General features: G+C 42.6%; 1 protein-coding gene across 1 annotated transcript in view; it reads left to right on the top strand.

Annotated features, from left to right (window-relative positions):
• Positions 1-20,445: 20,445 nt before the first annotated feature.
• Positions 20,446-24,696, top strand: part of Mylk3 (myosin light chain kinase 3) — a 31,811-nt gene continuing 27,560 nt past the window's right edge. Inside the window, exon 1 of the mRNA XM_090357692.1 lies at positions 20,446-20,922. Within this exon, the coding sequence (XP_090213818.1) occupies positions 20,446-20,922 (477 nt within the window). The remainder of the gene's footprint in view (positions 20,923-24,696) is intronic.

Genomic DNA, 24,696 nt, shown 5'->3' on the forward strand with positions numbered 1-24,696 from the left:
TGACTTACTGCTGGGTGAGATCTCAAGCTTCAAGCTTTGAGGCCTTCAGGCATATTTTTCACAGATCTTCACCTCTAATGCACATCTCAGAGCTCTTCCATTCCCACATATTCTTCTGCACACTTGGGGAAACCCTAGGGGTGAACAGTTGCTGCTCCTGGGTGCACAAATTGGATGAGCAGTGATCCTCCTCTTGTTGGAGCAAGAGGGAAGCAGCAGAGGGGGCCCCAACATTTTCTTGGGAGTTAATATGTTTTCTGGTATGCAAAGAAGCTTCTAATGTGAATCTATCTCTGACTCAGAAAACTGACCCTCAATTAGGCTGGCAGGACTCCAGCAGCTTGGCAACATTATGGTGGATTTCTTTTCATTTTTTTGAGTAGTATGGGAGATTTAGCCCTCAATAGAACACTTCTCCCTAAGAAGTCAATTAATTAATTAATTAATTAATTAATTAAACATTCCTGGGGCTGGGAGTTTGGCCTAGTGATAGAGTGCTTGCCTAGCATGCACTCTAGGCAATTCTAGGCATTGAACCTAGACCCAGGTTCAATTCCTCCATACCATATACATAGAAAAATGCTGGAAGTGGTACTGTAGCTCACGGGGTAGAGCTCTACCCCTGAGAAAGCCCAAGGACAGTGCTCAGGCCCTGAGTTCAAGGCCCAGGACTGGGAAAAAAAAACCCCACTCCTTAGTGTTAGTCCTGAGTATAAATGGTCTTAACTTTCTAATAAAAAATATGCAGATTGGCCGGGTGCTGTGGCTCACACATGTAAACCTAGCTACTCAGGAGGCTGAGATCTGAAGATCAAGGTTCAAAGCCAGCCCGAGCACAAAAGGCCTGAGACTCTTATCTACAATTAACCTCTAGAAAACAGGAAGTGGGGCTTGGCTCAAGGGTAGGGTGGTAGTCTGGAGCTGAAGAGAGCAGGGACACTGCCCAAGCCAAGTTCAAGCTCCACAACCCACCCCCCCCCAAAAAAAAATGCAGACTGATTGATTGGATCTTTTATTTTATAAATCCAAATGTTTGTTAGCAAGAGACACTCCACACTGGCCATACAGACACATACAGAGACTGGAAATGAAAAGAATGAAGAATAAAGTACTAAGCAAATAGAAATGAAAGTTCAGTGGAGTAGCTGTATTCACATCTGACCATGCAGACTTCAACCCAAAATTAGTCACCACCTATTAACCAATGGAACAATTCATCCAGGAGAAATGTTTGTCAATTGCACCAGAAGTTGGTGTGTACAATTTCATAAAATACTCTCCTGAACACAAACAGGTAGAATAAGATAAACTTAAGAGACAGTACATTCCATCCACTACACAAAATACACATTTTTAGCAGACCTCGAGATATTCTCCAAAATGGATCTCGTATTAAGCCATAAAGTAATTCTTCACAAATATAAGAAAACAAAAGTGGTTTCCTTTTTCTTTTTCCTTTCTTTCTCCTTTTTGTTTTTTTCCTTCTTTCTTTTTTGCCAGTCCTGGGGCTTGAACTCAGAGCCTAAACACAATCCTTGAGCTTTCTCAAGGCTAGCACTCTACCACTTGAGCCACAGCACCACTTCCAGCTTTTTCTGTCTATGTGGTTCTGAGGAATTGAACCCAAGGCTTTGTGTATGCTGGGCAAGCACTCTACCACTAGGTCACACTCCCAGCCAAGAAGTAATATCTTACAAGATCATAATGCAATGAAATTAGAAACAGTAGCAAAGGAAATAAACACATAGAGATTGACCCAATACACCTTTAAATAATCAATGAAACTTTCAAGAAATAAAGGAGAAAAGGTTAAAATTGCTAGAAGAAAAATGTAAATACGACTTACAGAATGCCTACAGTTAAAAATCAGAATAACCAATAAATAACCTAATTATGTACCCCAAAGTTTTAGAAAAAGAGAACAAGAATCAATAAAACAGATGGTTATTTGAGCATATTAACAAGTTTGGCAAACCCTTAGTAAAACTAATAAAAAGAAGATTAAAATTCATAAAATTAGAAATGAGCTGGGAGTGGTCTCTCAGGCCTGTAGTTCTAGCCACTCAGGACATTGAGATCTGAGAAATCCAGCACAGGTAGGAAACTCTTATCCTTAATTAACTGTTGTTTAATTAATCCCCCCCAAAACTGGAAGTAGAGCTGTGGATCAAGTGATTGAGTGCTAGTCTTGAATAAAAATAAAAAGCTCCAGGGGATAGGAGTGTGAATCAAACTCAGTGCTTTGTACAACTTAGGGGAGCACTCTACCACTAGGCCAAGCTCTAGGCCATAGACGACTTTTTTTTTCCCCCCCAGTTGTGGGGCCTGAACTCTGGGCCTGGGTGCTGTTCCTGAGCTCTTCAGCTCAAGGTTAGTGTTCTAACATTTGAGCCCATAGCATAGCACCACTTCCCTTAAAAAAAAAAATCTTATTTGTTTTTTGTTGTTGTTGTTGTTGTTTTTTATTTTACTTTGCCAGTCCTGGGGCTTGAGCTCAGGGCCTGAGCACTGTCCTTAGGCTTTCTCAAGGTTAGAACTCTATCACTTGGACCACAGCATCATTTGTGGCTTTTTCTATGTATGTGGTATGGAGGACTCGAACCTGGGTCAAAGTGCATGTTAGACAAGCACTCTACCACTAGGCCAAAATCCCTGCCCTTACAAACAGCTTTTAAGAGATCTGTAATAAGCAATGAAACTGAAACAGTAGCAGTATAACAACTGAAAAACACCTAAGACCTGACAATTTTGCTTCTGTATTCTTTCTTTTTTTTCTTATTTTCCGTGGTGGCAGTACTGGGGTTTGAACTTAGTACCTCACATTTGCTGGGTACTCTACCACTTGACCCCCTTTTCTCATGATTTTGCTTGGGGATGTCATTAAATCATTCTCTTATGCCCTATATATAGCTGGGATCACATGTATGCAGTTTTTTGTTGTTGATGGTAGTGGGATTTGAACTCTGGGCCTGGGCACTGTCTCTGAGACCTTCAGCTCAAGTCTAACTCTATACCACTATGAGCCACAGTGCCATTTCCCCTTGGAGACAAGAGTCTCACAGACTTTGGGACTTTCATGCCCAGGCTGGCTTTGAACCACAATCCTCAGACCTCAGCCTCCTGAGTAGCTAGGATTACAGGTGTGACCCACCGTGCCTGGGTGAGACCTTATTGTTTTTTGTTTTTTTTTAATTAAGCATTTTTTTATTGTAATTAGTAAAAGGGTTACATGATATTTGCCAGATAGAAGGTGCATTAATTCACATACATTGATACCCTTTCACATGTCTTGGTACCCATTTCCCTCCCCCCCCCACACAAGACCTTATTGTTTTTTGCCTGGACTAAATTTAAACTGAAATCCTTTCTATCTCCACCTTGTGAATGGGATTACATGAGTGTGCTACCACATATGACTCTCTACCAAACAGTTATAGAATAACTAACACTAGTGCCCTCAAACTATTCCACAAAAAGAAAGCAAGTGAAGGAATGCTACCGTTTTAGTAGCATCCAATGAGTTTAATTGGATAAAGCCAATATTATTCTGATTCCCAAAAGGAAAAGGGCACAACAAAAAAAAGTGTACATCAATTTCCCTGTTAAACATAAATACAAAGAATGTCAACAATATACTTATAAACTAAATTCAGCAACATATTTAGAAGACTATACATCATGATCAAATTGATTTTACTCCAAGAATACAAGGGCAATTCAATATATACAGATAAATAAACATAACACCTAAATAGAATTGAGGACAAAAAAAAACCCCACTTAATCATCTCATTAGATATAGTAAAAAGCCTTTGACAAAATTCAACATCCCTTCATGGTAAAAGCCCTGAAGAAACTAGGAATAGAAAGATCATACTTCCACATAATAAAGGTCATATATGGCAAACATATAGCCACATTATACTAAATGGGGAAAAACTGCAATGACTTTCCCTAAAATGAGACAGGGTGTTTACTTTCTTCATTCTTAAGCAATACAGTGTTAGAGTTCTTTGTTAGAGCAATCAAACAAGAAAGAAAAAAAAAGAATAAAAGAGATACAAATAGGACAAGAAAAAGTCAATGTAAGCCAGGTGCCATGGCGAATACCTGTAATCCTAGCTACTCAAGAGGCTGAGATCTGAGAATCAAGGTTCAAAGCCAGCCCCAGCACAAAAGGACCTGAGATTCTTATCTCCAGTTAAACTCTAGAAAACGGGAAGTAGGGCTTGGCTCAAGGGTAGGGTGGTATCCTTGAGCTTAAGAGTTAAGGGACAGCATCAAGGTCGAGTTCAAGCTCCATGACCCACAAAAAAATAAAGTCAGTGTATACCTATTTGCAGGTGATAGGATCCTATACTGAAAAGAACATAAAGGAGCCAGGAGCATAGCTTAGTGTTAGAATGCTTGCGTAGTGTGCAGGAAGCTCCAGGTTCAATTCCTCAATACCATGTTACCACATACACAGGAAAAGCTGGAAGTGGTAGTGTGGCTCAAGTGGTAGAGCACTAGCCTTGAGAAAGCCCAAGGACAGTGAGTGCTCAGGCTTAGTTCATGCCCAGGACTGACAAAAGAAAAAAACAGCATAATGACTCCATTGGAAAACTCTCAGATGGGACAAATATTGTTAGCAAAGTAGCAGAGTACAAAATCAACATACAAAAGTCAGTATTTTTTCTGTATACTAGTAATGAATGTGCTGAGAAAGAAATCAGGAAAGCAATCCCATTCAGGGGCTAAAAATACCTTGGAAAAATGTTAACTGAAGCAAAAGACTTCTATAGTGATAACTCTGAAACACTGAAGACAAGAAATTGAAAACAGCAGAATGAATATTGTCAAAATGACTATATTACCCAATGTACTACAGAGTCAATACAATCTCTATCAAAATTCAAATGATTCTGTTTCTTCTCAGAAACAGAAAACTAATCTTGAAGTTCATATGGAAATGCAATGATCCTAAGTAGCTGAAGAAATCCTGAGTTAAAGAGGGATGCTGGATATTATAATACTGACTTTCTATTATACTACAGTTTTTATTGCACAATAATAGAGAAAGCTAAACCAATGGAATATAATTGAGGGTCCAGAAATAAACCCAAATATATACTATCATTCTATTATTTTTTTTTGCCAGTCCTGGGTCTTGAACTCAAGGCCTGAGCACTGTCTTTGGGCTTTCTCAAGGCTAGAGCTCTACCACTTGAGCCACAGCACCATTTCTGGCTTTTTCTATGTATGTCGGGACCAGCCAGCAGCGAATGGGGATTCCTGATTTAGGGGGTGAGGACTTGGAAAAGAAGAAGATAAGAAAAAGTTGGGGCTGGGAGTTTGGCCTAGTGGTAGAGTGCTTGCCTAGCATGCAGGAAGACCCAGGTTCGATTCCTCGGTACCACATATCTAGAAAAAGCCGGAAGTGGTGCTGAGGCTCAAGTAGTAGAGCTCTTGCTTTGAGAAAGTCCAAGGACATTGCTCAGGCCCTGAGCTCAAGCCCAGGACTGGCAAAAAAAAAAAAAAAGAAAGAAAGAAAGAAAAGAAAAAGATGGGGTCGGGAGGTCTACAGTTCAAGTCAGCAGCCCAAGACTGTAGCCTAAGGCTGTGAACTTAGATCCAATCTAATATACTCTCTTAACACCAAGACACTGTCAGGGGTTACGTTAGCACCAAATGGTAATCAGGTCTCAGATCAATTAAGCAGAAGGTGATAAAGCAATAACACATTTGTACCAAATGATAATCAAGTCTGAGCAGAAAGATAAAGCAATACATCAATAAAGTCAGGATGTTCACAATACTGACAGTATAGCTCAAAGTTTATAGGCATGGCGTCATACATGACAGCTCATTTCTTTGTGTGGTTATTTTACTCAGTGATGTAGATTCATGGGACAGTGACTCCACACTCCAGCTCCCAACATATATAACCCTTGTATCTGGTAGATGTCCTAGTACTGCCTTATTTTCTCAAGTTGGATTCTGAGTGATCATTTTAGGATATATTAATAAACATGAAAGTAACACTGGGGCACTTGTGGCTCATACTTGCAACCATAACTACTCAAGAGATTGAGATCTAAGATTCAGTGTTCAAAGCCACCTGGGCAGAAGAGTTCCCATAAGACTCTTATTTCCAATTAATTATTGAAAAACTGTAAGTGGTACTGTGGCCCGAGGTGGTAGAACATAAGCATTGAGCAAAAGAACTCAGGAACAGCACCCACTCTCTGAGTTCAAAGCCTCATGACTAACCATAAAAGGAAGGAAGGAAGGAAAGAAGGGAGGGAGGGAGAGAGGGGGAGAAAGAGAGAGAGAGAGAGAGAGGAGAGCGCACAAGCTAGCTGGGAGTTTGGCCTAGTGGTAGAGTTTGGCCTAGTGCTAGAGTACCTAGCATGCATGAAGCCCTGGGTTCCTTGTTACCACATACTCAGAAAAAGCTGAAAGTGGCACTGTAGCTCAAGTGGCAGAGCACTGGCCTTGAGCTAAAAGTGTCCAAGGACAGTGCTCAGGCTCTGAGTTCAAGCCTCAGAACTGGCAAAAAAAAAAGAAGCAAAAAAGAAAAAGAAAGAGAGAAAGAAGGAAAGAGAGCCAGGCGTGGTGGCTCACACCTGTAATCCTAGCTACTTAGGAGGCTGAGATCTGAAGATCAAGGTTCAAAGCCAGCCCAGACACAAAAGAACTTGACACTCATCTCCAATTAACCTCAAGAAAATGGGACATAGGGCTTGGCTCAAGGGTAGGGCTATAGCCATGAGCTGAAGAGCTCAGAGACAACACCCAGGCTGACTTCAAGCCCCATGACCCACGGGAAAAAAAAGCCAAACGCTGAAAGTGTGAATTAGTTGCCTACCAGGCACCTAATTAATGACCAATAATACACTTTGACCTATTATCCATAGGTAAGAGCAATGTCAGGGAGAACATAATGATTTGTAGACATATTTCCCAAACAACTCGGAGTGACTTCTTCCTGAAGTGAGGCATTTCTACTTATTCACTCATCTCACAGACACATCATTATTTCCTTGTGCTTCTCTGAACTAGTGGTAGAGGGACGAGCAGCATGCCTGGAGTAGCTCTCAGCTGGCTGCAGCCAGTTGACACAAGCCACTTAGGTTTCCAAGGAGCCAAACTATCCCTCACACATGGCTGATGCATTTGTGTCTAAATGTGGTACAGCCAGGAAACCTGGCCAGCTTCAGGGCAAGAAATAGAAAACCATCTCCCTCACCAGGGAAACAAGGGCCTGTGTGCATGATTTATCCTGGGGCCAATAAGAGAGTTCAAAAGGATGGTCATCATGAATAGGAGACCAGAGAACAGCTCACATATAATCTGAGATCTTATCTTGGGTTAGAACTGTTGACAAGCTACTTAGCTGCCCCAGATTTAAGTATCTCTGGGTATAAGATGGAGGAAACAGTATTTACTCATCTCACTGGAGACTTATGAAAACAATTCTGACCGGTCACTGGGATCCATGGATGGAAGGTGGTATGTAAGTGCAGATGTTAAACTTACTGTGTTTTTTGTGTTTTCATGACTATATTAGTGACAGGTAGATCTACCAGAAAATAGAGTTTACTGAAAACAGAATAAAGGGACTGGGAGTGTGGCCCAGTGGTAGAGTGCTTGCCTAGCATGCACGAAGTCCTGGGTTTGATTCCTCTGTACCATGTATACAGAAAAGCCTGGAAGTGGTGCTGTGGCTCAAGTGGTAGAATGCTAGCCTTGAGAAAGCTCAAGGGCAGTGCCTATGCCCTGAGTTCAAGCCCCAGGACTGGCAAAAAAATAATTAAAAATATCTTGGCTATATATACATAATAATTAATATATATTATATATTATATATATGGACTTGTCTTCCGTATAACAAGGTTTGAGGGGGATTGGCCTGTGTGAGTCACACTTAAAACTGCTCCCCCAACCTCTTGCTTCTATTAGTAATATGAGTGCATAAATCTTTTGAGAATATTATAGCTAGCAATTGGTCACAGAAGCGCAACAACTTTGCTTTGAAATTTTTCTGAATTAATCTGGGTGTTGCTGGCTCATGCCTGTAATCCCAGCTACTCAGGAAGCTGAGATCTGAGGATTGTAGTTTGAAGTCAGTCCAGGCAGAAAAGTTCATGAGACTCTAATCTCCAAAAAAACCTAATCAGAAAAAAAACAGGAAGTGTCATTGTGACTCAAGTGGTAGAGCACTATCCTTGAGCACAAAGAAGCACAAGGACAGTGTCTATGCCCTGAGTTCAAGATCCTGGACTGGCAAAGAAAAAAAAAATCTGAATTAATCTTATATTGTAGTTTTTCAGTTTTGTAGAGTCTGGAGTATTTCTTCTCAAGTTAGAGAAGGAATCTATTTTTGAAAAGAAGAAGGAGAGAGAGAGAGAGAGAGAGAGAGAGAGAGAGAGAGAGAGAGAGAGAGAGAGAGAGAGAGAGAGGAAAAGAAAAACATAGCCAGGCACTTGTGGCTCATCCAAGCCACCTAGAGGTTGTGAACAGGAGGAGCATTGTTTGAGGACAACTCAGGCAGCAAAGTTTACAAGACAGCTCACAGCTGTGTGTAGTGGGACATGCCTGTCAACAGATATTTTGGAGGCTATTTTAAAATTGGGGGATTCAGAGTCTAGGTTAGTCAACAGAAAAATCCACAAGGCTCCATCTCAACAGAAGCAGCTAGGGGTGGGCCTGAGCAGGATATAAGATTGCCATCTTAAAAAATAAACTAGTTAGAGGTCTGGGAATGTGGCTTAGTTGTAGAGTGTGTGCCTAACATTCATGAAGCCCTGGGTTTGATTTCTCAGTACCATATAAACAAAAAAGCCTGAAGTAGCAGTGTGGCTCAAGTGGTAAAGTACTAGCCTTGAGCAAAGGAAGCTCCGGGACAGTGCCCAGACCCTAAGTTCAAGCCGCAGGACTGACAATAAACAAACAAATGGGCTGGGAATGTGACTTAGTGGTATAGTGTTTGCCTAGCATGCATGAAGCCCTGGGTTCAATTCCTCAGCACCACATAAGCAGAAAAGGCTAAAAGTGGTGCTGTGGCTCATGTGATAGAACACTAGCCTTGATCAAAAAAGAAGCTCAGGGATAGTACCTAGGCCCTTAGTTCAAGCCTCCGAACTGTCAAAATAAGTAAGTAAGTAAGTAAATATGTATGCCCTGAGTTCTAGTCCCAGGACTGTCAAAAAAGGTGGAGGAGAAAGGAAAGAAAAAAAACCAGCATAAAAGAATTGCTTTTTCCCTGAGATTTGCTATTTTTGAAGGTTCTCCTATGCTTCTTTGTAGGTATTTTCTATTTATTGAAGATAAGCAGCTCTCCTCAACTCTTCCAGTAGTTTTATTAAATATTGTTTCCTGTCTACTGGTCCTGAGGGGTCTATCACTGTGTTCTTCATCAATTAAACCTATCTCTGGTACATGTAATCTTCTAGAATAGTTTCTGAGGGACTGGGTGATTGAGACAATTATAAAATAACATACTTTTGTAGAATAACACAAGTTATATGCCTCATTTCTCAAAAATAGAAAATAAGATAAAATATAGAAATAAAGACAGAAAAGAAAGATAATCTAAGCTGTGTGTGGTTGCTCATGCCTGTCATCCTAGCTACTGAGGAGGCTGAGATCTGAGGATCAAGGTTCAAAGCCAGTCCAGGCACAACAGGACTTGAGACTCTTATCTCCAGTTAACCTCTAGAAAAATGGGAAGTGGGGCTTGGCTCAAGGATAGGGTGGTAGCCTTGAGCTGTAGAGCTCAGGGACAGCGCCCAAGCTGAGTTTCAAGCCCCATAACCCACCAAAAAGAAAAAGAAAGATAATCTGTTGGCTCATGCAGAATTAGTTTTACTAACCTCTATGTACCAGATAAACAAAAATGAGAGTCTACCCTATGCACTTGTGGTTTTATGTCCTGTTTCTGGGGTGAAGCATTCACCTATTGCATCTGGGAGGGGCATCATATATTTACAGAAGTTCTAGGGTGAGCCCTGCTTCTGCTGAGGGTGCAATGATGGTATCAAAACTATAGAATGTACTCACAGTAAAGTTTTCAAAAATTGGTTTCTTAGAAATTGCTCCATTAAGCTGATTGCTGGTGGCTCACACCTGTAATCCTAGCTACTCAGTAGGCTGAGATCTGAGAATCATGGTTCAAAGCCAGCCCAGACATAAAAGTTTGTGAGACTCTTATCTCCAATCAGCCACCAGGAAACCAGAAGTAGTGCTATGTCTCAAGTGGCAGAACACGAATGTTGAGCTGAAGAGTTCAGGGACAGAACCCAGGCCCAGAGTTCAACCCACGATTGACAGAAGCAAGCAAGCAAAAAAGCAAGCAAGAAAGAAAGAAAGAAAGAAAGAAAGGAAGAAAGGAAAGAAAGGAAGAATGAGAGAAAGGATTGTAGAATTGTTCCACTTGGTTGGGTGCTGGTGGCTCACCCTTGTAATCCTAGCTCCTCAGGAGGCTGAGATCTGAGGAGAATGGTAGTTCAAAGCTAGCTCTAGCAGGGAAGTCCCTGAGACTCTTTTTTCTTTTTTTTCTTTTTGCCATTCCTAGGGCTTGAACTCAGGGCCTGGGCACTGTCCTTGGGCACTTTTTGCTCAAGATGAGTGCTCTGACATTTGAGCTACAATGCCACTTCTTCTAGGAGGCTCTAATCTCTGCTAAACTACTAACAAATAAAAAAGACAAAAGTGGAACTGTGGCTCAAATGATAGAGCACCAGACTTGAGCAAAAGGATAGCAACTAGGACCAGAATTGGAGGCCCCAGGACTAGCACAAAGGAAAATAGTAGAAGAATAATAAAAGAAATTGCTCTATTTTTTTCTTTTTTCTTTTTTAAAGCACTCTTGGGTTTTGGCAACAGAAGAGCACACAGCTAGAGGTAGTAAATACTTGCTGACATTGGCTTCTGTGCCCCTGCTGGTCTTGGCCCTTTCTCTCTCTCTCTCTCTCTCTCTCTCTCTCTCTCTCTCTCTCTCTCTCTCTCTCTCTCTCTCTCTCTCTCTCTCGTGTGTGTGTGTGTGTGTGTGTGTGTGTGTGATGAGGCTTGAACTCTGGGCTTGGGCACTGGCCCTGAGCTGTTCAGCTCAATGCTAGAGCTTTACTATGTTGAACCACAGTGCCATTTCCAGTTTTCTGAAATAAGTTTCACAGATTTTCGTGCCTGGGCTGACTGAACCACTATCCTCAGCATTTAGCTAAGATTACAGGCATGAGCCACAGGCACTGGGCTTGCCCTCTGTCTTTTTTTTTTTTTTTTTTTGCCAGTCCTGGGCTTGAGCTCAGGACCTGAGCACTGTCCTTGGACTTTCTCAAGGCTAGAGCTCTACCACTTGAGCCTCAGCACCACTTCTGACTTTTTTCTATGTATATGTATATGGTATGGAGGATTGAACCCAGGTCTTCGTGCATCCTAGGTAAGCACTCTACCACTAGGCCAGCCCTGGCCCTCCCTCTTGATGTGTGATCTGCTGCCAGGCCCAATCGTTCCGCTTTCCTTTGGTTTTATCCTGACAAGGTTTGATTAGGGCTTTGCCCACATGCAGTACAGGGCACACATATTACAACTTGTGAAATTTTAACATGCGTACACCCACGGAATCACCACTCAAGATTGAAAGCATCTCTAGTATCTTAGTAGTGTCTCTGTGTCTCCGCAGTTAATCACTTCCATCTATTCTTTTTTTTTTGATTAATGATATTTTACTTTATTTTAGTAAGCTTAATGGATTGCTCTAGCTTTGGATTATAAAATACATTCATGAATCAGTTAAACCATGCCGCAGACCGACTCAGCGGGAGTGCGGGGAGACCAAGTCTGGATTCACAGGTCAGGAATGGATTCGGCGATGACAGACAGACACAAACGCAAGGGAGGTTTGAAGTCTGCTGCGAAGTTTTACTTGTTGAATGTGAGATTATATACAGTCAAAGCAGGAGCATTTTCTTTCAGTTGGCATAAGGTCAAAAGATTACAATCATGTTTAAGAATGGTTACAGGGTACATTTTTCTGAGTAGAAAAGAAACTTCTCCCTCCCTTCTAAGGAGTTATGGTTAATATGTCAGACATTGTGGTTAGGCGTCATCCGCCTTGGCATTAATCAATATTAGCTTTGTTTACCATTTGTTCCATTCTAGTTCTTACTATGATTTTGTTTCTGAGTCAGTAATTATTACCCTGTGCCAGGAATTGTAAAACCTTAAACCTAAGAGTCCATTGTCGCTGTTCAGTTAGAGCACACCACGGTGCTCTAGCCCTTCTAATCCTTTCCCATGTGATTCATTATGTACTTGCAACATTTACACAAGTAATGCAGACGCATTAAAGGCATATTCAGGCAAACTAACATTTATTACTAATTCAAAGATCATGTTTTCTGTTTTAGTTTCTAATTCTGTCTTATTATTAATAGAATGCATTTGAGGTCATCAAGGCTGCTGTGGGTGTGTCTTGCGCCAGAGTAGCCGGGCATGCACTTTTAGTTCCTGGAGCATCTAGTCGCTCAATCAATTGTTTAGGCCAGTAGCTGGCACAGAATATTACTGCCATACCATCAACTATCAGAAATGAAAAGAGTGATAAAAGAATCCCAGCACCCAGCATTATGAGCATTCCACGCATATGTCCCGGTCTCTGCCACGGACCTCCAGGAGGCCTGATCACCATTGGTGCGAACCTCAGGACTGGCAGCCATTCAAGCTCTTTCTGCTCCATGCTGCACAGACTCCACTGGAGTGGGTGTAGCAAAACCATAAGTCGTCTGGCAGTCCTAAGTGTTACTCAGAATATAAAGCAAAGTAACTAACAAATAAATATACAGTACTTCCTAGAAATAAAGCATTTTATTATTTTATTAAAATGACATACTTAATTTAGTTGATGAGGTCACAGGAACAAACTTTTCACATATGGATTAAGGATAAATTAAACCAATTTTTGTAAATTGTTGTTTTCTATGATGCATTTATGTCTTAAGGAATGGTCCTGGATAATTGCCCTTTTGTTAAAATTGTTCTTATTTCTGCCAGAAATGCAAACTGATTAAAACTTAAATGAAAAAGTTGTAGTTTGGCCCCTTATGTAGGAAGTAAGTAGAGGGCATTTTTGGGGGGGATTCATTAAGCAAATGCACCTTTTACATAAAATTGAGCTTTAGTTTTCTAAAACTGTCTATGTAAATTGACTAAATGCAAATGAACAAATCAACTTGAATACTTCTTCTCTATATAATTTTATGTACCAATTTTCTAAATGATGTTCTTCAATGGAAAGAGCTTCTTGCATCTACACAAATAACATCGACTTTTACTTAGTTATATATTTGTTAAATACAAAAATACCTATTCCATGCTGTTACTCACAGGCCTTACAAAATTTTAGAAAGATTATTTTAAATGGTTGAATAATGACAAAATTACAAATCAATGAAGTTAGTTGAAGGAACTATTCCCTCTTGGGTTCTTAATATTATGTCTATAAATGTTTGTTGTCTATAGCCATATTGTAAATGAGTGTATAAGAGGTGTGATATTTTTAGGACATCAACTTGACATACAATAATCTAAAGAAAATTAATTAATTCTCAAACTTAAATCAAGTGATACCCCAAACATATGCAAATTAAAATAAAGTCAATAAAACTTCCATCTATTCTTAAATTGACTTGCTCTTCCACACACTTCTTAGCAGTGTTAATAGACTGTTGTCAGTGCTGTTTCATGTCTATATGTGTCTGCCTAATTTGCTAGATCCACCCTCTTAAGGGACTCTCTACTCACTCATCCTGCCCTGAGGCCAGGCCTGCACAAGACCCCTACCTACCAGGCTCTATCTGGGCCTCTGTTACTCTGTGCTCACTAAAATTTCCTTTTGCTGACTTCCCTATGTCTCATCCATCCTTCAAAGCTTAGCTCAAGTCTTATTTCTTCCACGAAGTCCTCCCTAATTTCTTTGCTTTGGATGCCCAGACAGCCACTGTACTACTTGTTTCCCACAGCAGATATCTTTTAGTTCCCAAACTATACACCATCTTAAATTCTTTCCCCTTTATCCTTTCCTGCTCATAGGAATTTGTCACCCAGATGAACCAAGGCCTCTTCCAAACCACTCAGGTTGTGCCTTTGCTCCCAGCTTCTTAGATTTGGCACAAAGCTCTGAGCTCACAATAATTGACAGAGTGCTTATATAAGACTGTAGCTATTTAAAAACAAAAACAAAACCAAAAAACAAAAAACAGGGCTTGCTTATGGTTAGACTGCAGTTTCTTTTCTTTTCTTTCTTTCTTTTTTTTTTGGGGGGGGGAGGTTTGGGTCATGGGGCCTGGGCACTGTCCCTGAGCTCTTCAGCTCAAGACTACCACCACACCCCTGGGCCTGGGCACTGTCTCTGAGCTGTTCAGCTCAAGGCTACCACCTTATCCTTTGCCAAGCCCCACTTCCCATTTCCTAGAGGTTAATTGGAGATAAGAGTCTAAGGTCCTTTTTGTGCCTGGGCTGGCTTTGAACCTTGATCCTCAGATCTCAGCCTCCTGAATAGCTAGGAGCCACATCGCCCAGCCTCCAGTTCCTTTTCTAGTCCACCAAGGTAGATGAGGAGATCCTAAAATCTACTGGAGAGAGTGGGCTTCTAGAACCTCTTCCTTCTGTAGTGAATACAGGCCTCAGTGTGTCAAGCTTTGCTGGCAAATTCCACTTTTGTAAAATTGCTTAAGCTGCTCAACTATCTTTGTGTGGTGTTGTCCTTGGGGTTATTGACTTAGGGCATCATTTGGTGACATCAAATGTTGATGACCACCTGTGTGAGGTGTTTACCTTAAAAACTCAGCCCCTTGGCTGGATGCAGTGGCTCATGCCTGTAATCCTAGCTATTCAGGAGGCTGAGATTTAAGGATAATGCTTCAAAGCCAGCCCAGGCACTAAAGTCCAAGGGACTCTTATCGTCAATCAATCACTAGAAAACTGTAAGTGGCACTGAGTGCTGTGGCTTGAAGAACTCAGGGACAATGTCCAGGCCCAAAGTTCAAGTCCCACAACTGACAAAAAGCAAAAAACAAAACCAAAAAACCTCAAAGCTCAAGGCTGCTCTTTACTATCTGAAGATGGAGAGCAGTTTATGTGCAGCCATTAAAATGACTCCTAGCTCAATCACTGATTGCTGGTGACTTTAATGCTATGGGTTCAAGTCCCACCTCTGAGTGGTGGGGATACAAACACGTGCTATAAGGTCCAGCTCCCCATTGACTCTCATGGTGAGTCTCAGTCTCTTTGTGACTCAAATGGAGACATAGTGATGCTGAAGAACTGTAATGCTTGGATCAGGTCCTTTGTCTCTATGGCTTCCAAGAATGAGTCCGTTGACGAAGAGAGAGAGGTAAAATGGCAAAGATTTATTGAAGAGGAAGATAAGCAGAGCTCTGGCTGTGGGAGTGCATGGCTTGAGATTGTAAGGTTAATAAGGCATCTCTAGGAGAGACCTTTGTGGCTGTCAAGATCACTGGGGGCAGTCTGTGACACAAAGTCAGAGTCTCCTCACAGCCTGAACAAACTTCCCATGCATCCTTTAGCCCCCCTCATTGGATGCCTGTCTGTCAACTATGGGGTACAGTCATTATATTGTTCACATGCAAATCTTCCAAGGACAATGGGTCATGAAGTGATGCTCAGATGCCTACATGCACAGCTGCTGGAGGCCATGGTGGTGAGATGTTTAGGGCGGCAAATGGGACAGCTCAAGGTCGTGGTGAGGCATGTAGAGCCTCTATGAGAGAAAGCCTAGGCCCCAGTTGCCTGGCCAGACTCTACTTTGCTCCTAGCAGTCCCCTTCAGGTAAGCAGGAGAAGGGAAACACATCAAGGTGTGGTACAGATGGAATCACCTGTGAGGCAATATGTTGGCATGGAACTGGTGAGCCTGCTTCTAACTCAAACATGTAATTGAATTTTCTGAATTGGCAGTTGGCACACACAGTGACCTAGAGACAATTCTGGTTTTAGATAGAGAGCAGAAAGTTTTAGACTGCTGTTCACTGTAAACAAACTTTGGAGACTGACTGCTTGCATTTAAATTCAGATTCTTTCACACAAGCCTCAGTTTACTTGTCTATAAAATGGAGATATATGGGGGAGTGTGGCCTAATGGTAGTGTGCTTGCCTAGCATGCATGAAGAGCCAGGTTCAATTCCTCGGTACACCACACAGATAGAAAAAGCCAGAAGTGGTGCTGTGACTCAAGTGATAGAGAGCTAGCCTTGAGAAAACCCAAGGACAGTGCCCAGGCCCTGAGTTAAAGCCCCAGGACAGGCAAAAAAAAAAAAATGGAGATAATGGAGATATTGCCACTTTTGGAACTGTTAAGAAGGACAGAGATATTTATGCAAAATTGTATCATCTATGTCTGGCATGAAAAGCTGATCAATACATATTTATCATTTTCTAGTATTTGTTATTCAGTAAAGAATGAATGAGACCCCTCTTCAGATAGTCTCCATAGTTTTTATTTTTTTTTTTTATGGCTTTCCTTTCACTTTCAAATACACTTCTCTGTTTAACTTCAAAAAACAAAAACAAGAATCTGACATGGTGATCTCTATGTATAATACCTTAATAATAACAATAAAAATATATTTTTAAAAAAGAATAAATAGTTGTGTGATTGAATGAATGAATGGCTACTGGTCTGGATTTGACTCCTGATGGGGATTTTTGTTCCTATATTTTCAGGCCAATCCTATCTGACCTTGTTTGTACAGATAACAGTTTAACTAGGCTTGTGAGGAAGGATGGTATAAAATAAAAGGGCTTCAGTTAGGGAGAGGACTGTTGAGTAAGGGAGACAGAGACCCTGGGAGTAAACTCTACTGCCTGAGACCTGGCAGAGGACCTCCCAACACCCAGACAAGGTTTCTAGGTTTCTTCTCCCTCTCCCTCTCCCTCTCCCTCTCCCCTCTCCGTCTCCCTCTCCCTCTCCCTCTCCCTCTCCCTCTCCCTCTCCCTCTCCCTCTCCCTCTCCCTCTCCCTCTCCCTCCCTCCCTCCCTCCCCCTCTCTCTCTCTCTCTCTCTCTCTCTCTCTCTCTCTCTCTCTCTCTCTCTCTCTCTCTCTCTCTCTCTCTCTCTCTCTCTCTCTCTCTCTCCCCCCTCCTCCCCCCCCCTTTTTTTTTGCCAGGGCCTGAGCACTGTCCTTGGACTTTCTCAAGGCTAGAGCTCTTCCACTTAGCCTCAGCACCACTACCAGCTTTTTTCTATGTATTTGGTACCAAGGAATTGAGCCTAGGTCTTCGTGCACGCTAGATAAGCACTCTACCACGAGGCCCAACTCTGGGCCTGGGAGGTTGCCTTTATAGTTACTCTTGTCTGTAAAAATAGCAGAATACTGTAAATTATGAATATGGGGATTCTGTCTTTATTGCTTTCTGACTGGGTGGACTTGATTGAGCAAACTATTAATTTCTCTTAATTATAAATTAGGGATAAAAATCCACCCCGTAGGACCAAGACATGAGAAAGGGTATCAATGTACGTGAATTAATGTACCTTCTATCTGGCAAATATAATGTAACCCTTCTATTAATTACAATAAAAAATATACGGAAAAAAAATCTGCCTCTTAGGACTATCATAAGTCTTAAATCAGATATGGTAGGAAAACTAAAAATGAGCTGGTATCAAATTCTTACAACTGTTTTCTGACTCCAATCAGTTATGTCGAGTGAATTTTGTGGCCCCAAGGAGGTAGAATGCTGGTCCATCTGCAAGCCAATGTGTGTAGAGCTTGACTTCCTTCAGGACAATCGGGGAAGGTTTGGCCAGAGAACTCTCCCTAGCTCCTCATTTAACAAAAGCCGAGTCCTGGCCTTCTCTTCATTGCAGCATGATGCAGTTGCTTTTTTAGCAATTTGCTGAATCCTCCTCGCCAGGAGATGACTAGGTTATCAGAGTGCAAGAACTACAGGCCTCCAGGACTTTGACTGAGAGCAAGGATTCCCAGTTCCTCTAGGTCCCTGCATTAGGATTCTGGGCTTTGAACTCAGGTCATATTTACTCTGAAACTCTGTCCCTTCTCTTCTCCTTCCTTAGACACAGGGTGTTTGTTTCACAGCTAGACACTCTGCTAAGTGATGCAGGAAGTAGGCCTCTAGGGAGGCAGATACAGCCCAACAAAGCAGATAACCAAGTGAAGTCTCTGCATGCCTCTGGAGCCTGGGACAGGGTCAGAGATAAGCGGAAATGCCAGGCTTATCACTACTGCCTGAGTTCTTCCAGAGAAATCCTCTTGGTCTGTCAGCCCACCTCAGTCCCTGGGCTCCAGGCAGTTGGTCAGCTTCCATCTCTAGGCAGAGTAAACAATGAGCTGGCACAGCTACAGCGACTGCAGGACGGGAACTCTGTGCCCCACTCCAGCACTGCGCAGTCCTTGCACCAGAGGCCAGCAGCGGGCACCAGGTTATACCCAGATATTTGTGGTAAGGACAGCTCCACGTCCATATACTTTGAAGTAGGAGCAGTTGCTAAGAGCACAGGAACAAAGGGCCCCTGACGATAATTGTTCCTCGGGCCCAAGGTCTTCTGGGACCAAGACTGTCAGCAGAAAGTTTTGGTGGATGAGGATGGTGTGGGAGTGAAGACCTTGGACTTGCCCAACTAATGGAGGGTAGAATGGGCAGACAAGGCGAAGAAGAGTTTGGTTGGTTGGTTGGTTGGTTGGTTGGTTGTTTTTTTCAGACATGCTCTTACCATGTAGTCCATGTTGACTGGTCTCCAGTTGCTAATCCTCCTGTCTTAGTTTTTCGAGTCCTGGGATGTCACCATGCCTGTTTGTGCACCTGTTTTAAATCACAGTGATAGGATTAACCAGTCCTCTTTCAAGCTCACCCTATATTATTCTGCTACTAACACCTAGAAATGCTCCTAGAAATGGGGGCTCTTATCCTTGTAGAGGAAGAAAAAAGAGGTGTGTGTTTAAACGTATTGACATAGGAAGATCTAGTATCAATCAGTCACTGATGGCTTGAAATAGTGAAACAGTTTAATGGTGCTTTGGGATTACATATTGCCAGATCAGACCAGGTGCTGGTGGCTCATACCTGTAATCCTAGCTATCAGGAAGCTGAGATTTCAGGAGAGTCCATGAGACTCTCTAATTAACCAGCAAAAAAAAAAATCCATTAAGTAGATTGTGGCTCAAGTGTAGAGTGCTAGCCTTCAGCAAAAATTTTGCTTAGAAACAGTACTCAGACCCTGAGTTCAAGCCCTAGACTTGGCAAACACACACAATAATACCATCAGAGTTGATTATTTTATTCAGAAGTAAGAGGCCAAGGGAGGCACCAACATCCCACCTTTGGTGCCTCACTGACTGTAGGTTGCTAACACGTTTCCCTCTATGGAGCCTGCTGGATGAAGAAGGTGTCAGACTGCTTTGTGGCATCCATGGGACTCGGAGGTGACCCTTTTGTGATGCTTCTCAGTGACAGCCATAACATCTCTGATTATGTCTGCCTTGTATGTTGGTGCTTTTGTGAACGTTCATTCAAACCAAAGAGTTATTGAGTCTGTGAGACTTGTATGTCCAATTAACCAGCAAAAATCCAAAGCATTTGGAAACCACAGGAGACACAAACTTTGTTGCTCCCTAGGGCCCTCTGCATGATACCTGATACTTGTATTGTCATTACTGGGGGATCAGAAGTTACCCATAAATGTCCTCCGCAGGCTTTGCAAGGAACATGTTGACCTATGGGGCAGCATTTGGCAAAGAGCCTAAGCTGTTGCCTCTCTGTTCTATTTTTAACTAGAAGTGGGAAGACGGACTGACAGACTCCCCTCCACGGGCAGTCTAAACCCCTATTTCAGACATCAGTCAAAGAGGGACACCAAAAATGTTAGTTTTGCAAAAATATCAAGAGTTTCATTATTGTTGAACAGTCTTATGTTTCTTTCCTCTGGTCTTGCTTTTCATTGTAAATTAGATTGACATGTGGCAGTTAGAAGCCCATCTTCTTAGTGCCCAGGGTTACCAAAGCCCCTTGTAAAAGTATAGTTCACAAGTATGTTTCTAAAGGACACTTTTTCTTCCTAGCTTTAACATAGCTACATGAAGTTTGGTCTGTCCTATGTAGATTCTTAAAATACTTAACTGTCAGCAGCCTCTCAAAGAGGAATGTGAAATGCTGCTGTGATGTGAAAGGAGGCCCGAGAAGGGCAGAACTCAGCCTGTCACTCATGGCCTGTGGCTAAGGAGGAGATAGGCAAGGCAGAGAGAGGCACAGAGGACCTGGCTGTCTAGGACCACAAGAAGCCTGAGCAGACTGAATGGGTTGGTGCCACGGGCAAGGTTGGTAGCCATTGAGGACAATGAACTTCCACAGACTACCACCTAAGTGAAAAAAGCAGGGTCTGTGGGCCTTCTATTTCCTCCCTTTGCTCTTACCTAGCCTGAACTGGGATGTCAGGAGCTTCTAAGGAGGGTTTGGGACCTCATGGTCTGCCAGTGTTGGGCAAGGCCTGTTTAACCACCATGGACAAAAAGCTTAATATGCTGAATGAGAAGGTGGACAGACTCTTGAATCTCCAAGAAGATGTCACAGGGAAACTGCAGTGTGTGTGCCAAGGTATGGGCCACCTGGAGCAAGGTTTGCATCGGCTGGAGGCCTCCCGCGGGTTGGGCCTGTCAGGGGCAGACATTGCTCCTTCAGCAGAGGCTCGGGCTGACTGGCCTGACGTCCTGGAGCTGGTGAGGGGCATGAAGCAAGATAGCACCCACCATGGCACCAGACTCGAAGCCCTCTTCAGGATGATGGTGGCTGTGGACAGGGCCATCACTTTGGTGGGGGCCACGTTCCAGAACTCAGATGAGGCGAATTTCATCATGCAAGGAAATGTCCCCTGGAGGAAAGGCAGCCTGGATGATGGTCCTGAGGAGGTTGGTACTTATTCCCTGCCCTGGTTGGAGAAGAGGCTCTGGGCCCTGGTGAGGGCACTGGCCATGCAGGACAGCTGCAGGGTTGTTCCCCCCTTTTTGTGTCTCTTGTGTGTCCCCTTAATGGAGAGTCTCAACTCTCCTTGGTGTCCTGTGTAGCCTGGTGTGTTTCCAGAGAGCTCACGGATTACTGCTCTCGGAAAGAAAAAGCATCCTGGCTGAGATTAGGGGCCTTGGGCAGCTTGTAGATGTGAAGGAAACACCTGCAGGTTAGGGAGAGAACATTAATGTTCTTCATTCTCTCCTCTCTTCTGCTTCTCAGACTTAAAGTAGGAGAGATAGGTGGGCAGCAACCATTTTCTCTGTCAGCTCCTGTTGCAGAAACTCTTTCCTGTCCCTAACCTTGTCCTCTGCCCTGGAGCGGGTGGAGTGGGAGACAGGCAAGCTACAGCTGCCTGTGAGGAGAAGAGTGTTGACAAAGACTCATAGAGGACAACCAGCTGGGACTGGAGCCTGGAGGTAGAGGTGGCATTTCTGGGGGAGGCTGTTTCCAAGGGTTGCATAATCCACCCTGATGGCTAATGGAAGCTTGGGCAGTGGTGGGAGTGGGGGAGGTATCTAGAGGGGACACTATGTTTGGGAACAACGGAGACAACACTCAGACAGCCTGGAGCCACCATTCCCCACCACTGCCACCAGCCCATGGCAGGGATAAGCTCATGTTGAAATGGTTAAAAACACATAAATAAATATGTTTTCATTTGTTTTTATTCATCAGACAGGAAAATAATGAAAATGTTGGATAATATTCTTTACTTTATGCCAGTAGTGGGGCTTGAACTCAGCGCCTTAGACTCTTGCTTAGCTTTTTCCATTCAAAGCTCTAACATTAGAGCCACATCTCCACTTTTGGCTAGAGAGACAAGAATCTCCCAAATTTGTCTGCCCAAGCTGGATTTGAACCAGGATCCTTAGATCTCAGCCTTGTATGTAGGGTTACAGGCATTATACTTACACTGAGTTGGATAATATGCTTTTTAACCAAAGGAAAGCAGCAAACATTCACAGATATGAATAGAAAACTACACTGGAAAGGCTGCTGTGCCCAGGGGCAGAGCACTTGCTTAGCAGGCACAGTGTCCTGGCTTTGATCTCTAGCACCAATAAACAAAAACAAAAAAGCCACATTTACCCAACATAACAACATCGATCCCCCCACCAACAAATAAAAGCATTTTAGTATATTTTAGCAAAATAACCCTCCAGTAATGGCGTTTGAAGTCAGGGCTTGGTACTTGCTAGACAAGTGCTCTCACTACTTAACCTACAACCTACTGTTGTGTGCGTGTGTGTGTGTGTGTGTGTGTGTGTGTGTGTGTGTGTGCCTGTGTACTGGAGCTTGTTATCAAGGTCTCAAGCTCTTACTTGGCTTGCTTGCTTATGGTTGGCACTCTACCATTTGAGCCATGCTTTTAGTCCTGGCATTGTACTGGTTAGCTGGAGATGGAGTCTCACAGACTTACTTGCTCAGGCTGACTTCAAACCTTGGTCATCTAAGTCTTAGCCTTTTGAGTAGCTAGGACCAGATATGAGGCATTGGCACCTGGCACATACCTAACCTTTTATTATGTACTTACTTTTCAGATAGGGTCCAGCCTTGGGCCTTGATTCTTTTACTTTTTTGGGGGTGGGGTGGTCAGTTGTGGGGCTTGAACTCTGGGCCTGAGCACTGTCTCTGAGTTCTTCAGTTCAAGGCTAGCTCTCTACCACTTGAGCCACAGAGCCACATCTGGTTTTCTGGTGGTTAATTAGAGATAAGAGTCTCACAGACTGGGTTGGCTTTGAACCACGATCCTCAGATCTCAGCCTCCTGAGTGCTAGGATTATGGGCGTGAGCCACCAGTGTCCAGCTTCTTCTACTTTTTTTTTTTTTGCTTAGATGAGATAATTTCCATGAGCCCTGTGCTCCAGTAATAAAAACTATTTAAACTACATAATCAAGCTCTAATTCCAACTATTGAGAAAGCAGAGATCAGGAAAATTGCTGTTTAGGTTCCCTGTGACAATAAAAAAAAAATATTGTTGAGACTCCTGTCTCAACAAGTAAGTAAGCCCAGCATGATCTCTGTAATCCAGAATGTGAAGGGGGCTAGGTGTGTCCAGATCCACAAAAGTGGGAGATTAAATCTGAAAAATAACTAATAGCCAAAAAATCTAGGACATGGATTGAATGGTAGAGCTCTCATACTTGCCTGATAAGTATGAGGCCCTGAGTTCAAACCTCAGTAACCCCAAAAAACTCCATTAATAATAATTAGATCTAAAATTGTAAGTGATAGATTCTAATATTACTTAAAGTTAGTATTCAAATATCTGTGATCAGCGTATCTCATACTGTTACAGTATTTCACCTTGTTATCTGATATATTAGATATATGCGTATTTGGTTATTTGAAATCAGATAGGGAAGGGGGGAAAACAAGATGAGGGACAGGGGTGGGGGGAGGGCAATGGGGACCAAGACATGAGAAAGGGTATGAATGTATGTCAAATAATGCACCTTCTATCTGGTGAATATACTGTAACCCTTCTATTAATTACAATAAAAAATATATGAGAAAAAGGTGAGAGAAGTGTGGTGGTACTTGGGGCCTTTCACTTGATAGACAAGCACTCTATCATTTAAGCCATATTCCTAGCATTTTTGTTTTTTCCTTTATTTATTTTTATTTTTATTTTTTTTTGCCAGTCCTGGGCTTGAGCTCAGGGCCTGAGCACTGGCCTTGGACTTTCTCAAGGCTAGAGCTCTACCACTTGAGCCTCAGCACCACTTCCGGCTTTTTTCTAAGTATACGGTACCAAGGAATCGAACCTGGGTCTTCATGCATGCTAGGCAAGCACTTTAACCACTAGGCCAAACTCCCGGCCCTTTTTCCTTTATTTTTACTGGTGGCTGGCCTTGAATGAAATTCTACCCCAGAATCCTGCCTAGCTGTGCCACCATACCCAACTTGTTGTTTTTTTTTTTTTTTTTTTTTTTTTTTTGGCCAGTCCTGGGCTTGAGCTCAGGGCCTGAGCACTGTCCTTGGACTTTCTCAAGGCTAGAGCTCTACCACTTGAGCCTCAGCACCACTTCTGGCTTTTTTCTATGTATGTGGTACCAAGGAATCGAACCCGGGTCTTCATGCATGCTAGGCAAGCACTTTAACCACTAGGCCAAACTCCCGGCCCCCCAACTTGTTTTTTTTTAAGATAGTCTTACCAGATTTTGTTCTGGCTGGCCTCAAACTATGATCTTCCCATCTCTCCATCACTACCTTCTATGGTTAGGATTATAGGTGTTGATTGTGTGTGTGTTGTGTGTGTGTGTGTGTGACTACAATTTGAATTCAGCCTTGCACTTAGTAGGAAGATACTTTAAAGTCCCACTTAAATTAATTAAGTAATTCATTTTTTGCCAGTCTTGGGGCTTGATGAGCTCAGGGCCTGGGCACAGTCCCGGAGCTTCTTTTTTCTCAAGGCTAGCATTCTGCCACTTGAGCCACAGCACCACTTCTGGGCTTTTTTCTGTTATGTGGTACTTAGGAATCGAACCAAGGGCTTCATAGTAGGTAAACACTCTACTACTAGGCCAAACTTCTGGATCCACTTTAATTTTTTAAGCTTATTTATTTAAATGTAATGGAAATAAATCACTTAATCATATGTCTATTAACATTACTCTGTTATTGAGCTATAGTCTGTGAGACTCACATTTCCATTAATCCCAGATAACCG

The sequence above is a fragment of the Megascapheus bottae genome, chromosome 24, assembly GCF_031878675.1.
Source record: "Megascapheus bottae isolate mThoBot1 chromosome 24, mThoBot2.hap1, whole genome shotgun sequence".
Lineage (NCBI taxonomy): Eukaryota > Metazoa > Chordata > Mammalia > Rodentia > Geomyidae > Megascapheus > Megascapheus bottae.